The 12447-nt window shown below is 39.5% G+C and overlaps 2 protein-coding genes across 2 annotated transcripts; one reads left to right on the top strand and one right to left on the bottom strand.

Annotated features, from left to right (window-relative positions):
• Positions 1-123: 123 nt before the first annotated feature.
• Positions 124-3537, top strand: trappc2l (trafficking protein particle complex subunit 2L). Its single transcript, XM_061741924.1, has 5 exons — positions 124-236; positions 504-676; positions 2414-2501; positions 3236-3315; positions 3396-3537. The coding sequence occupies exons 1-5, from the start codon at positions 204-206 to the stop codon at positions 3439-3441; spliced, it is 420 nt and encodes a 139-aa protein (XP_061597908.1). The 5' UTR covers positions 124-203; the 3' UTR covers positions 3442-3537.
• Positions 3538-3632: 95 nt separating this feature from the next.
• pabpn1l (PABPN1 like, cytoplasmic) lies at positions 3633-9126 on the bottom strand. Its single transcript, XM_061710087.1, has 6 exons — positions 8845-9126; positions 6915-7044; positions 6338-6405; positions 6158-6264; positions 5979-6066; positions 3633-4182 (listed from the first exon to the last, which is right to left on the bottom strand). Exons 1-6 carry the CDS (start codon positions 8914-8916, stop codon positions 3850-3852), a joined length of 798 nt encoding a protein of 265 aa, XP_061566071.1. The 5' UTR covers positions 8917-9126; the 3' UTR covers positions 3633-3849.
• Between the last annotated feature and the right edge of the window lie 3321 nt (positions 9127-12447).

The raw sequence follows: 12447 nt of genomic DNA on the forward strand, positions 1-12447 counted from the left end.
TGAATACATTCGTAAATCAGTCGGAGGAGCCATTTAGTGATAACTATAGATAAATAATTACTTTGTTTATTGACTATATTTTGTGAAAAATGCGCCCTAAAAATGATCAATATATGAACAAATATTCAATGAATCTCTATGTGATGTTTATATTTCCCATCGCCTTGAACGCCACCTGTCACATGACCTAGCGGAGGACTAACATGGCGGTGTGCATAGCAGTCATTGCTAAAGAGGTAATCATTTACTGTTAAAACGTGTCAGGTATCTTTAAAAATCATTTTTTTCAGGATTATAAGGAGGTTCTACTAATGTATCTAACCGATCTTGCCAAATGTCAGCTTTCTGTATTTGAGAGATACATTTCCACCAGGTTGTAACATTAGCCTCATTTCATCCTGCCAGCTGTCAGCATTTTCCACATTTCTTCTGGAGATTTTAGCAGGTCTTTTAAAAGAATTGTTGACAGGTGTCCGTCTGTGTTCGTGTGTGTGTTTTCTCAGAACTACCCGCTGTACATCCGCAGCGTGCCCACCCAGAATGAGCTAAAGTTTCACTACACAGTGCACACCTCCCTGGACGTGGTGGAGGAGAAGATCTCCGCCGTGGGCAAGTCCCTGGGCGACCAGAGAGAGCTGTACCTGGGTCTGCTCTACCCCACCGAGGACTATAAAGTGTATCCTTACATCTCTGATCAGTTAAGGGCAAGGACAGCTCAAATTACAGGAGACCTTTCAATTAAAGGGGACCTCTTATGGCATCTAATACCTATTTTAAACAGGCCTTGGATGTCTTAAAAACAAGGTTTTTATTGTTTTTGCTAAATAAATTAGAAATTCAGCCTCTGAGGAATGTCTTTATCATCCCATTCTCTAACCTCCTTCTCTATGCGGGATTCTGAGTGGGCGGGGAGGCTATGACAATTTGTAGAGGTGGGTGCAATCCATCGATGTGTCGATGCATCGCGATGCGTCACGTGACGATTTGGAATCGATTAATAAAAAATAAAAAAAATGTTTTTTTTTTAAGTTATCCTATCCAGATTCCAGACTGAATAAGCTGCTGAATCATTTCATTTTCAAGAATGCACATTTCTTATTGTTCACTTGAAATATGGCAGATATGTTTACACTAAATACATTTGATGGAAGTACATATCTTGTTTACTTGAATTAATGAACTCATTAAATCCAGGGCTTGACCGTTTTCAGTGTTTTCTGCCAATAGAGGGGGCTCTCATGCAAGTGCAGCTTTCCCTGGTCAAAGTTAAGTAAGTCAAAGAGCAAATGTTTACATAGTCATAAAATAAATTATTTTGTGTCTTTGAAAAATACATGTCAAATGTTCAAAAAAACTTGTTATTTACTTAATGAGTGTTGTTAGAGGAACTGAGTTTATTGATTGGCTATTTATTTACAAATGTAGCCACAGATGAAGACAAAATCAATCTTGTATGGAAAAAAGCATTAAAAATCACAATCGAAGAATCGTGGCACCAATAATAAAATCGAATCGACAATCGTTATAATCGAAGAATCGAAGCTCCAATAATCGAAATCGAATCGAATCATGAGGTACCCTTGTTTGCACACCCCTAATAATGAGGCACTGTGCTGATTGGCTGCCTGAATGAAGCGATACACCACTACGAAAAAATGGCGGAAGCTCCGGCCGGCGGAGTTACACCGTGTCCTAACTGCATGCGATACGAGCAAGCGCCAGCGACAAAATCAATTCCATTGCTTCATTTCTATTGGACTGTCCTAACTGGCTGCAAGCGACGCAGCGTGAAGCGGCGCGCCGTTTTGAGCTGAACATTTGTCGAACGCCCTGCTTCTATTTTCTTCCTGTCGCTCGCGTTGAAAGCCGGTTGGAAGCGCTGTAGGAAACAGTCATGGATGAGGAACGGCTGATCCAGTTAGTTGAAATGAGAAGTTATCTCTATGATACCTCCTCATTTGACTACAAAAACCTCAATAAAGTGGCAGCTGGCTGGAGGGAGATGGACAGAGAGCGTCTGATGTCACGCAGTGCGATGCGATAGTCGGACGCTCGCATGCAGTTACACGGTTTTATAGTTGTAGGCATGGTGTGCATTTTGGTTACGTAACGAAAATGCGCAGAATCTGAACGGCTCATAGAAGTCACATCACACTGGACGGCTCATCCAGGCGGCTGTACAGACACTGCAGAATTTGGTTGCTTTCCTCCTTCTCTGAGTTGGCAGGCTGAGGGGAGACCACTTTATATATGTTAGAAAAAACGTGTTTTTCATAATAGGTCCCCTTTAAGTATTCTTTCTATAATAAAGGCTAGATTGTATCTTGACATCCGACAAAGTGCTTTGAGTGGCCATGTTGTATAAAACCTCAGTCTTATCATTTCAAGATCCTTGACTGAAAAAAAAAAACAGATATGGGTATGTAACCAACTCCAAGGTGAAATTTGTGATTGTTGTGGATTCATCAAATACATCACTGCGAGACAATGAAATAAGAAGTGTAAGTTGATTCTTTCAAGTGTCTCAACATTTACAAACCAAATGAGTTGACTTGTAATGCCATTTGAAATCATCCTGAACCATGTCAGTTAGCTAAATTATTCATCGTTAAATCAGGTCCTCATTTAGGTGTTCCTGTTTTTTTTTCACCTTTTGAGAATTGTCATGTATATTTCATTAACATAGTCCCCTCACTGTATTATTGAATTCTTCTCTAAATGAGTTATTTCACAAATCTAATTGAAACTTTACTGGGTTCAACTTATTTTAAGTTGTTCATTTAGGTCTGCTAAAGGGTTATGGAGAAGAGAAAAACTTTTTTTATTCAACATTGAAGTCATAACTATTTAAATGATTATCCATTGATTTTTTGAAGCTAGTCAAAATATCCACTGAAATTAGGATTGAATAACATTGCAGACCAAATAAAAAACGATTCAGGCCAACAGCAAAAATGCTGGTAGAGCTGCTCAAATCTCAAACATTTATGGCCAGAAACACCATAGTTGCCTGGGTATCAAATAACTATTACACAAAAATGATCACTCAATGGCCAGATGGGATCTACACCTTAATGCACAAATCAGTCAGAGCACAATGTGTGGCAGAACACATTTTTCATGAATACATTTTTTTTGGCGAGTAGTTGGTGACAAAAGTATAACTAGTTCAATTGCACAGCCTTATATAAAAGATTGTGGTTCCATGTAAATTGAAATGTTTTTGGTCTTCCAGATGTTCAGAAAGTTGCACAACTCTTTTACTGATGTAATGTGCAACCCATTCCACAATCCAGGGGACCCCATTCAGTCCAAGTAAGTTTGAAAAATTAAGATACACTTAACTTCAATAGTTTAAGGACTTTAAAAGGTTTAACATGTATCCTCTTCTTCAGGGCCTTCAATGGGATCGTGACTGGAATGATGGTACAAAATGGCTAACACCTTTCTGACTCTCTACACCCATTGTATATAATTATTGTTTAAATACTTTGATTCTTGATATGTAAACTTCTGATTAAACTTGTTAAAACATTACTTGTGGGATTTGACTATAAATGGAGTTTTGAATTGTTTTATTTATTCACATAGCAAAGAACGTATAAGTTACACATAAGGGGGGGGGGGGGGGGGGTGGGGGGGGGGGTTATATATTACAGCCAATGACAAAACATTCCCATCAACTTGTAAAAACAGATTCAACTGCATGACAATTTGAACATTGTCCCATGCATTCACAGCAACATATGCTTATAATGAAACACCTGGGATCCAGTCTGCTTTCAAATGCCTGAAAGCATGTGTGGTTTAAAATCATCACATCCTTAACGGCATGAACTCTGGGTAGTGCTAACGCTGTGGGTAGTGCTGTCCACTTGACCCAACCCCCAACTCCTCTGATGGTGGTGTGATGAGTAGAAGACATGGGTGACGTTTCTGTGTTTGTTCATGGTAGTCCACGTGTCCCCACTGTCTCTTCCCTACTGACTGTCCTCCATAGTAAGGGTGAGGTGATTGGTGTTGGGGTCTCGCTGACTGGTACCGGAATCTGCCCCGAAAGCTGTTTTGGTATCTGGGAGGGCGGTAACCACGGCCTCGGCCTCTGCCTCTGGAGTGACCTCCTCTGTGGCCTCCCCTGTCAGTGGTGCTGATTCCTGGCATGTTGGTCCTCTTTGGCATTACCTGGGGAAAAAAAAAAACCATGTCCATTACAGTTCCACTCAAACCTGAATAAAATGTTTACAGTTTAAGAATGATTTAAAATACTACCAACTTTAGTTTTCATATGGCATTTTTTGCCAAAGCTTGTTTTGAGTCATAAGCACAGGATTTACCAAAGCCATCTACAAAAGTAATAAGACCCTCTTGTGTAATAACTGAGCTGAGTTGTCGCAGTATCATTCACCAAGGTGCTTCCGCAACTTATTGCCAAGTTCAGGGATAGACACTGATCGGTATAAGATCTTTGATAAAAATGTTCTGTCACAGCAGGCAGGCCACAGTAGACCTCTGAAACAGTGCTATGTCAAACCACAGAAAGTAGATTTCAATGTGGCCACACCGATACTCAAAAATGCAGTCATGTGACCTGATGAAAGGATGCTACAATCACCACATACAAGAGAGAGAAGCGGGGCGGTGGGGGTTGTTAAATGGTCTTCCAACCAAACTGCAAGAAGTATACTTTTACAAAAAGCTGTTATTCAAGAATAAGCAAAGGTCTGGCTACATACAGTAAACATTTTCAAAATACATTTTTGAATTGCTTTTTGTTTAGTTTTCTCCTCCCCAAACTGCAAGTCTCAGTTCGAATAGTGGTAGTGATGAATTTTCAGAAGAGGTGCTTAATGTCAGGCAACAGTCTCGTCAATTGATCCTTACCAGATCTGTATAGCGCACACACGCCCTACACTTGTCCAAATCAAACAAACACCCACAGAAAATTATGTCTGCAAGACATAGAAGCTAGTATATTACACCATTTTATATAAATGGGTGGTTTCTGCAAGAATACAAAAAAAAATTATTCCTTTATGCTTTTGTTCAGCTTCACATCAGTTGTATTGACGCCTAGTTCAAACTGCTAAATTAAGCTCTTTAATACACAAGAGTTGTCCATAGCTTTCTATAGTCCAGTAAGATTTTTTTTTTAAATATATCAAAAACTAAATTTCGTAACAGTTTTATATGAAATAAATAGAGCTGGGTATCGATTCAAATGTCAAGAATCGATTCGATTCCGATTCAGCATCGATTATCACCATTTGATTCGATATTGATTTGGGTTAGTGTTGCCTGGATTATATGACTGTAAAATAACTATTGAAATAATAATTTCACAATAATTATTGTGAAATAACTAAGAAATAAATAACTCAAATAGGCATTTCAATATCCATTTAAAGTGCAAAAAAAGAAATTGCAACAGCTCAAGCAGTAAACAAATTATTTTAGCTTGTCTGATTTATTCTGTCACCAGACACACAGCTTGCCATGAAGCACCCGGCATTTTTCAGGTATTTCATGACAAACCGTGTCCGATAACAGAGAAAACAAACAAGCTATAGTAAATATAGATAATATGAACTTCATTGAACTAATATAACATTTAGAAATTTAAGCTGAAATGTCCAGCATTTTCTCTAAAGAAAAGTTCATTTAGTTCAGGAGTTTTCAAGACTACTGGGATTAAAGTTCACCAGGCAAAAATATAATAATGGGGAAAAAAATATAAAAATTCTTTTAAATAAAAAAATAAATAAAAAAAAAAAAAAAAAAAAATCGAACCTTAGACATACAAATCGATTTTTAGGAATTAATATGAGAATCGATTTTTTTCAACACAGGCCTAGAAATAAACTAAGTATAATACTGCTCAAGACTAAAATGCTGTATTTAGATCAACAAGCCTGTTAACGTTTGACTAAAGTAGTAAACTACTATGGGAACCTTTTAAGACAATCATGCAGCACAGTCACCTTGAGGACTCTTCCTCTGAACAATGTCTCATGTAGACCAATGGCACTCTGCACAGAGCTTTGATCAGAGAACTCGATATAAGCAAAGCTGCAAAGGGAGAAAAGAAAACATTAACCGGGGCTATCTACAGCTGCATGCAATGGTCAAATAGTGACAGGTAGCCAAGCTGTACACTCACCCCTTGGGGTGACCAGAAAACCTGTCACACAGGATGGTTACTCTGTTGACAGGACCACAGCCATTGAAATGGATCTCCAGCTCATCTGCAGTAGCTCCATAGTCTACCTGGGAATTGTTCAACTGTCTGTCAGAAAAGAATTGTTAACATACGAGATATTACAAGAGAAACACGCCTTACATTTCCCACATAGACTGATCTGTTGTCTGCTTCTATCCTCTCCTCAGGAGTCATATTGTAGAAAGGTCCTGTGATGGGAGAAAAAAAAAAAAAACAAAGCTTGTTCATACACAATATATAAAGAACGACACACTAGGTTTCACTGAAATCAAATAATGAACACAACATTGTATTTTGCAATATCTATTGACAGCTATAGAAATGTGGCTGCCCTCTGATACAGTATAGACCACGTTTCTGTTGAAACCGAAAAGGGAGGAACGGATGAAGAGATGCAGAGAGGCAGAAAAATTGCTCAAGGCACAAAAGGAGGACACTTCTGGTTCTCTGGGGCTCACTGGGCAGTGATGACACACACACGAACAACTGTTATGACCACATTCCAGTGTCACAGGTGTTAGCCAGATGGCAAGAGTGTGATTACCTCACCTGCCTGGAAGCTGCAATACTACACACCTGGCTAAAAGAAAATTATGATGTTGAGGGCTTCCTGACAGATTAATCAGTATTTATTTAGCTGCACACTGATGTAGGACAAAAAAAAAAATGGCAAACAAAGACATGTTAGCCCTCTCACCTGGCTGTGGGCTGCTGGCCAGGAGCTGCATCTCCTCTAAATCACATCTTTCATCCTCTTCTTCCTTCAGTCTTTCTGCCTCTTCTTCCATCTCCAGCTCTTGAACCCTGGCCTTGATGGCCATCAGCTCCTAATGACGCAAACATAGAAAACAGCTCCAGAATCCAGTGTAGTAGTTAGCACACAGTATACCAACCTAAAACAAAAGACCCCACAGTTTTGGGGCACGAACAGAAGCTGGTCACATCCCTCCTCTAACTTAGTTTTTACTGCAGCAATGGCATTATGGAATAATATGCAAAGTGGGCTGTACAACCTGCAGCATGAAAGAAGTACCTGGGTGGCTTCCTATTAATACAATTGTTTTTGTGTATGCATTACATGCCCTGTATACTAGAATACACAGTATGCAGTTTAAAAGACAGCCCAACTTTCATCAATACAAGCCAAATAATGCCTTTAAGCCACATCCACCTTCTGAAAATAGATTTTAAAAAAATAGACCAGACTCACTGCTATACATAAATCCTATCGCAGTGCCCCCTAGAGGCCCGCCAAGGTAATTGTGATTTTAAGATGTATCTGGGCTCTTTAATCTATATACCAGATTTGTCTGGTCCATGCAGAATTACTTGAGCAGAAATAAAGTGAACAAAACAAAAATCCATCCATAAAAACAATTACACATATTGACCATGGTAGGCAGTCACCTAACATTTGTGACATTAAAATCCTTATCTGTCTGCATTAGACCCAGTACTGGAGTTGAGGGAGGATGAGGGGGGATGGCATCCCCCCCTGAAATACAAACGGTCCAAATCATCCCCCCTGTAAAACTGCCATCCCGCCTTTCCATCCCTTATGTCATTTCATCAATGAATGAGGTTTTACTGCTATTTCAACATTTAGAGTCATCACCAGAAAAATAACACCAGAAAAATAACTTATTTGACCATTTTCACCTGTTTCAAGTAAATTTTCACTTGAAATAAGTAGGAAAATCTACCAGTGGGACAAGATTTTTCTTCTTATTACAAGCAAAAAAAAAATCTTGTTCACCTGACAGATTTTTCTACTTATTTCAAGTGAAAATCTACTTGAAACAGTTGAAAATTGTTGTTTTTTCCAGTGATGAGTCTTGTTTTAAGTGTAATGAGATTTTTTTTACTAAAATGAGACATTTTAACTAGAAATAGGACACATATTCTTGTTAAGATTTTGAGTTTTTGCAGTGATTCATTTTACTTATCCTGTGAAGGACAGAGGCATATTGATAAGTTCAGAAAACTGTTTTTTATTTTTGTGTTTTGATGTATTTGATGTAAGCCCAGTGGATATTTAAAGCTTACAGAAGGCTGCATTTAACTGCTGCTATGTCATTCCTGCAGTATTTCTGCAGGTGTTTTGGTCACTGCTATTATTTGTAATATATTATATTATTTGTAATCAGCACAAATTATCTGTCCTCATATGATAAAATCCACCATCCCCCCTGATTTTTTTTTTCAACTCAAGTACTGATTAGACCAGCTTTTTAACATCGTTACCTCAAGCCGTTCATTGTTTCATCTGTATATCCAATAACACACGTACTATTGCCTGAAACAGGGTGCACATATGCAACAGCTTTGATATTTATGTGCAATCATAATGCTGACCATAATGTCAGTGTAACTTAAGGGGGTTTTCAGGGTGTATTAATGTGCTACGGCTATGCAAAACGACGTATAATAATAAACCCGTTGTGGACTCCAGATGCATTTAATCAGACACACGTGTCAGCATGCATGCATGTAGCCGGCTAGCAGCTTTAGCTGCTGAACCCAAGCCTCAAACCTCGTTAACGGAGTGCTGTGTGCACATAATGTGTTCATCCGACAATCCTGGTGCAGATAAACGTGACGGGATCCCCGCAGACACACGCACTCACCGGGTCCTCGGTGTAAGGCTGTCCCCCGGGCTCGCCCTCCAGGTAGCGGTACTCCAGATGACTGTCCGCCATGCTCAACGACCACTCATAATAATCTCTGCCGACCACAGCTCACCCAAGCCCGCGACTAAACACGGAGCTCACTGGAAGAAGGACGACCAGTGGACGGACGCGACACCTGAGCGCATAAGAGGGGAGATAATAGATATCACCTGTGGACCAGAGCCGTCACGAGCAGGGCTGATGGACGGAGCAGCACACGTGAGGTGATGCTGAGGAGGAGGAGGAGGAGGAGGAGGGAGTGTCTGGAGGAGGATTTATGGTTCCGCGTTACATCAACGCAGAGCCTACGGCGTAGGGTACGCGTCGACGCGCACCCTACGGCGTAGGCTACGCCGTCGATTTAACGCGGAACCATAATTCAGGCTTGAGCCCCGGTACCCAGTGTAGGCTCGCCACCCCGTCTATGGGCTCAAATTAATGCCATAAATATTTTGTATCTGTAAATAAACTTTGTACTTGTAGAAATATTTTGTGCGTGTGCAAAAAATATTTGTACTTGCAAAAAATATTTGTACTTGTAGAAATATTTTGAGCGTGTGAGAAAAATATTTGTACTTGCAAAAAATATTTGTACTTGTAGAAATATTTTGTGCGTGTGCAAAAAATATTTGTACTTGCAAAAAATATTTGTACTTGCAAAAAATATTTGTACTTGTATAAATATTTTGTGCGTGTGCAAAAAATATTTGTACTTGCAAAAAATATTTGTACTTGTAGAAATATTTTGTGCGTGTAAGAAAAATATTTGTACTTGCAAAAAATATTTGTACTTGCAAAAAATATTTGTACTTGCAAAAAATATTTGTACGTGTAGAAATGTTTTGTACGTGTGCAAAAAATATTTGTACTTGAAAACAATATTTGTACTTGTAGAAATATTTTGTGCGTGTGCAAAAAATATTTGTACTTGCAAAAAATATTTGTACGTGTAGAAATATTTTGTGCGTGTGAAAAAAATATTTGCACTTGCAAAAAAATATTTGTAGATACAAAGCTACAAACGTTTTTACAAAACATACAAACTTTTTACAAAGCTACAAACTTTTTTACAAAAGCTACGAAACTTTTTTTTTACAACTACGAGTTATGGCAGTGTTTTGAAGTACCAAAACTAAGAGCCAATCAGCGATCTTTGGCACGGGTTTCAAAGCGTTCCTGGAGAGCCAATCAGCACATTGCATCGCCTACTGACAGAAACAACTTTTCATTAACTGTATTTGGCCTTCAATCAATTTTTGGCAGGTGAAAATGCCTATTTTGTGTTGTAATGGTCCTTTAAAAGAGTTAAAAGCAATCCTTTGAGCTCTAGTGTTTATATTATGAAGCTCAAGAACGAGATCAAATCATATTTAGGTAGAAACAACCTTTCATTAACTGTATTTGGCCTTCAATCAATTTTTGACAGGTAAAAATACCCATTTTCAGGGGAGAAATCAGATTCTGGCTGGCAATCACTTTTTGGCACGACACCTGTACCCAGTGTAGGCTTGCCACCCCGTCCCTTGAAATACGGAATTGTTCCGTAATTGGGAATTAAAAGTTGCGTTCCGTATTGAACCAATACAGACACATATTATGCGCTTATTTATTGATGTCATAATATACATGTGAAGGTCGGAAAATTTGAATATATATTGCAAAACTTCATTCGTGGTAAATTCAATTTAAAGGGGACCTATTATGCAGGGGTCACCAATCCTGGTCCTCGAGGGCCGGTGTTCTGCATGTTTTAGAGTTGTCTCTGCTTTAACACACCTGATTCTAATTAATCATCGTAAACAGCTTGTCATTGAGGTCTGCACAATTCTCTTAACGACACAGTCAATTTTATCACGGTGCAATGAAGCAGCGAAACATGTAAAACATGCAGGACACCGGCCCTAGAGGACCAGGATTGGTGACCCCTGTATTATGGCATCTAATCCCTATTTTAAACAGGCCTTGAATGTCTTAAAAACAAGGTTTTGATTGTTTTTGCTAAATAAATTAGAAATTCAGCCTCTAAACCATGTCTTTATCTTCCCATTCTCTAACCTCATTATCTATGAGGGATTCTGAGTGGGCGGGGAGGCTATGATAATGAGACACTGTGCTGATTGGCTGCCTGAATGACGCGATGCACCGCTACGAAAAAATGGCGGAAGCTCCGACCGGCGGAGTTACCGTGTCCTAACTTCATGCGATGCGAGTGAGCGTCAGCGACAAAATCAATTCCATTGCTTTATTTTCTATTGGACTGTCCAAACTGGCCGCAGCGACGCAGCGCAGCCAAGGCGGCGCGACAAGGTGCGCTGGGCGGCGCCGTTTTGAGCTGAACATTTGTCGAACGCCCTGCTTCTATTTTCTTCCTGTCGCTCGCGTTGAAAGCCGGTTGAAAGCACTGTAGGAAACAGTCACGGATGAGGAACGGCTGGTCCAGTTAGTTGAAATGAGAAGTTATCTCTATGATACCTCCTCATTTCACTACAAAAACCTCAATAAAGTGGCAGCTGCTGGAGGGAGATGGACAGAGAGCGTCCGATGTCACGCAGTGCGATGCGATAGTCGGACGCTCGCATGCAGTTAGGACACGGTGTTTAGTTGTGGGCGTGTTTTGCATTTTGGTTACGTAACGAAAATCAGCAGAATCTGAATGGCTCGTAGAAGTCACATCACACTGGACGGCTCATCCAGGCGGCTGTACAGACACTGCAGAATTTGGTTGCTTTCCTCCTTCTCTGAGTTGGCAGGCTGAGGGGAGACCACTTTATATATGTTAGAAAAAACGTGTTTTTCATAATAGGTCCCCTTTAAGGTGAAACAAATATATTATTTCCCACTACATGCAAAGTGCAAACAAATAAAGGCTTAACATATCTTGCTTTGCCTGTAATGAGACTATGTAATATACATGTATTAGTTTCACCTTTTAAGTTTAATTATTGAAATAAATTAACTTTTACACCATATTCTTCACCTGTAGGCTATATTCTACATCTTGGCTGATGTGGACATAGGAGGCTATTTCAGTTGCTAGTATGGTTGGCTGTCTGTACAGTCATGCAAGTTCAATGCTATTAAAGCACTTTAAACTTTAAATCAAAGCGTTTTGTTTTTCATATAAAATAAATACATTTCTATGCATTTTAGAAGTTTTGGGTATGTCCCTTTTTTTGGCGCCTGCGCTGCTGAAATCGGGGTGTCCCTTATTTCTATTTCTGAAAGGTGGCAACCCTAACCCAGTGCCCTAGTTCTCACCCCTGTTATTGAAAATACAAATGACCTCCAATTGATTACTGTAAGTTTTGAATTAATTGGAATATAATTGATGGATTCTTCAAAATATATATTACTGAAGGTTTAGTGCTGTTCCCTTGCAGCAAGAAGGTTCCTGGTTCAGCTCCCAGCAAGGGTCTTTCTTTGTGGAGTTTGGGTGTTTTCCCCATTCTTGCGTGGGTTTTCTCTAGATATGAAGGCTTCCCTTCAGCTTGTAGGGATTGTTGTCCCCAATCCTCCATGATGTTGGTGGGTTTCATACATTAGCTGGTGCTAGGATTTTAT

This window comes from Cololabis saira, chromosome 2 (genome assembly GCF_033807715.1).
Source record: "Cololabis saira isolate AMF1-May2022 chromosome 2, fColSai1.1, whole genome shotgun sequence".
Classification (NCBI taxonomy): Eukaryota; Metazoa; Chordata; class Actinopteri; order Beloniformes; family Belonidae; genus Cololabis; species Cololabis saira.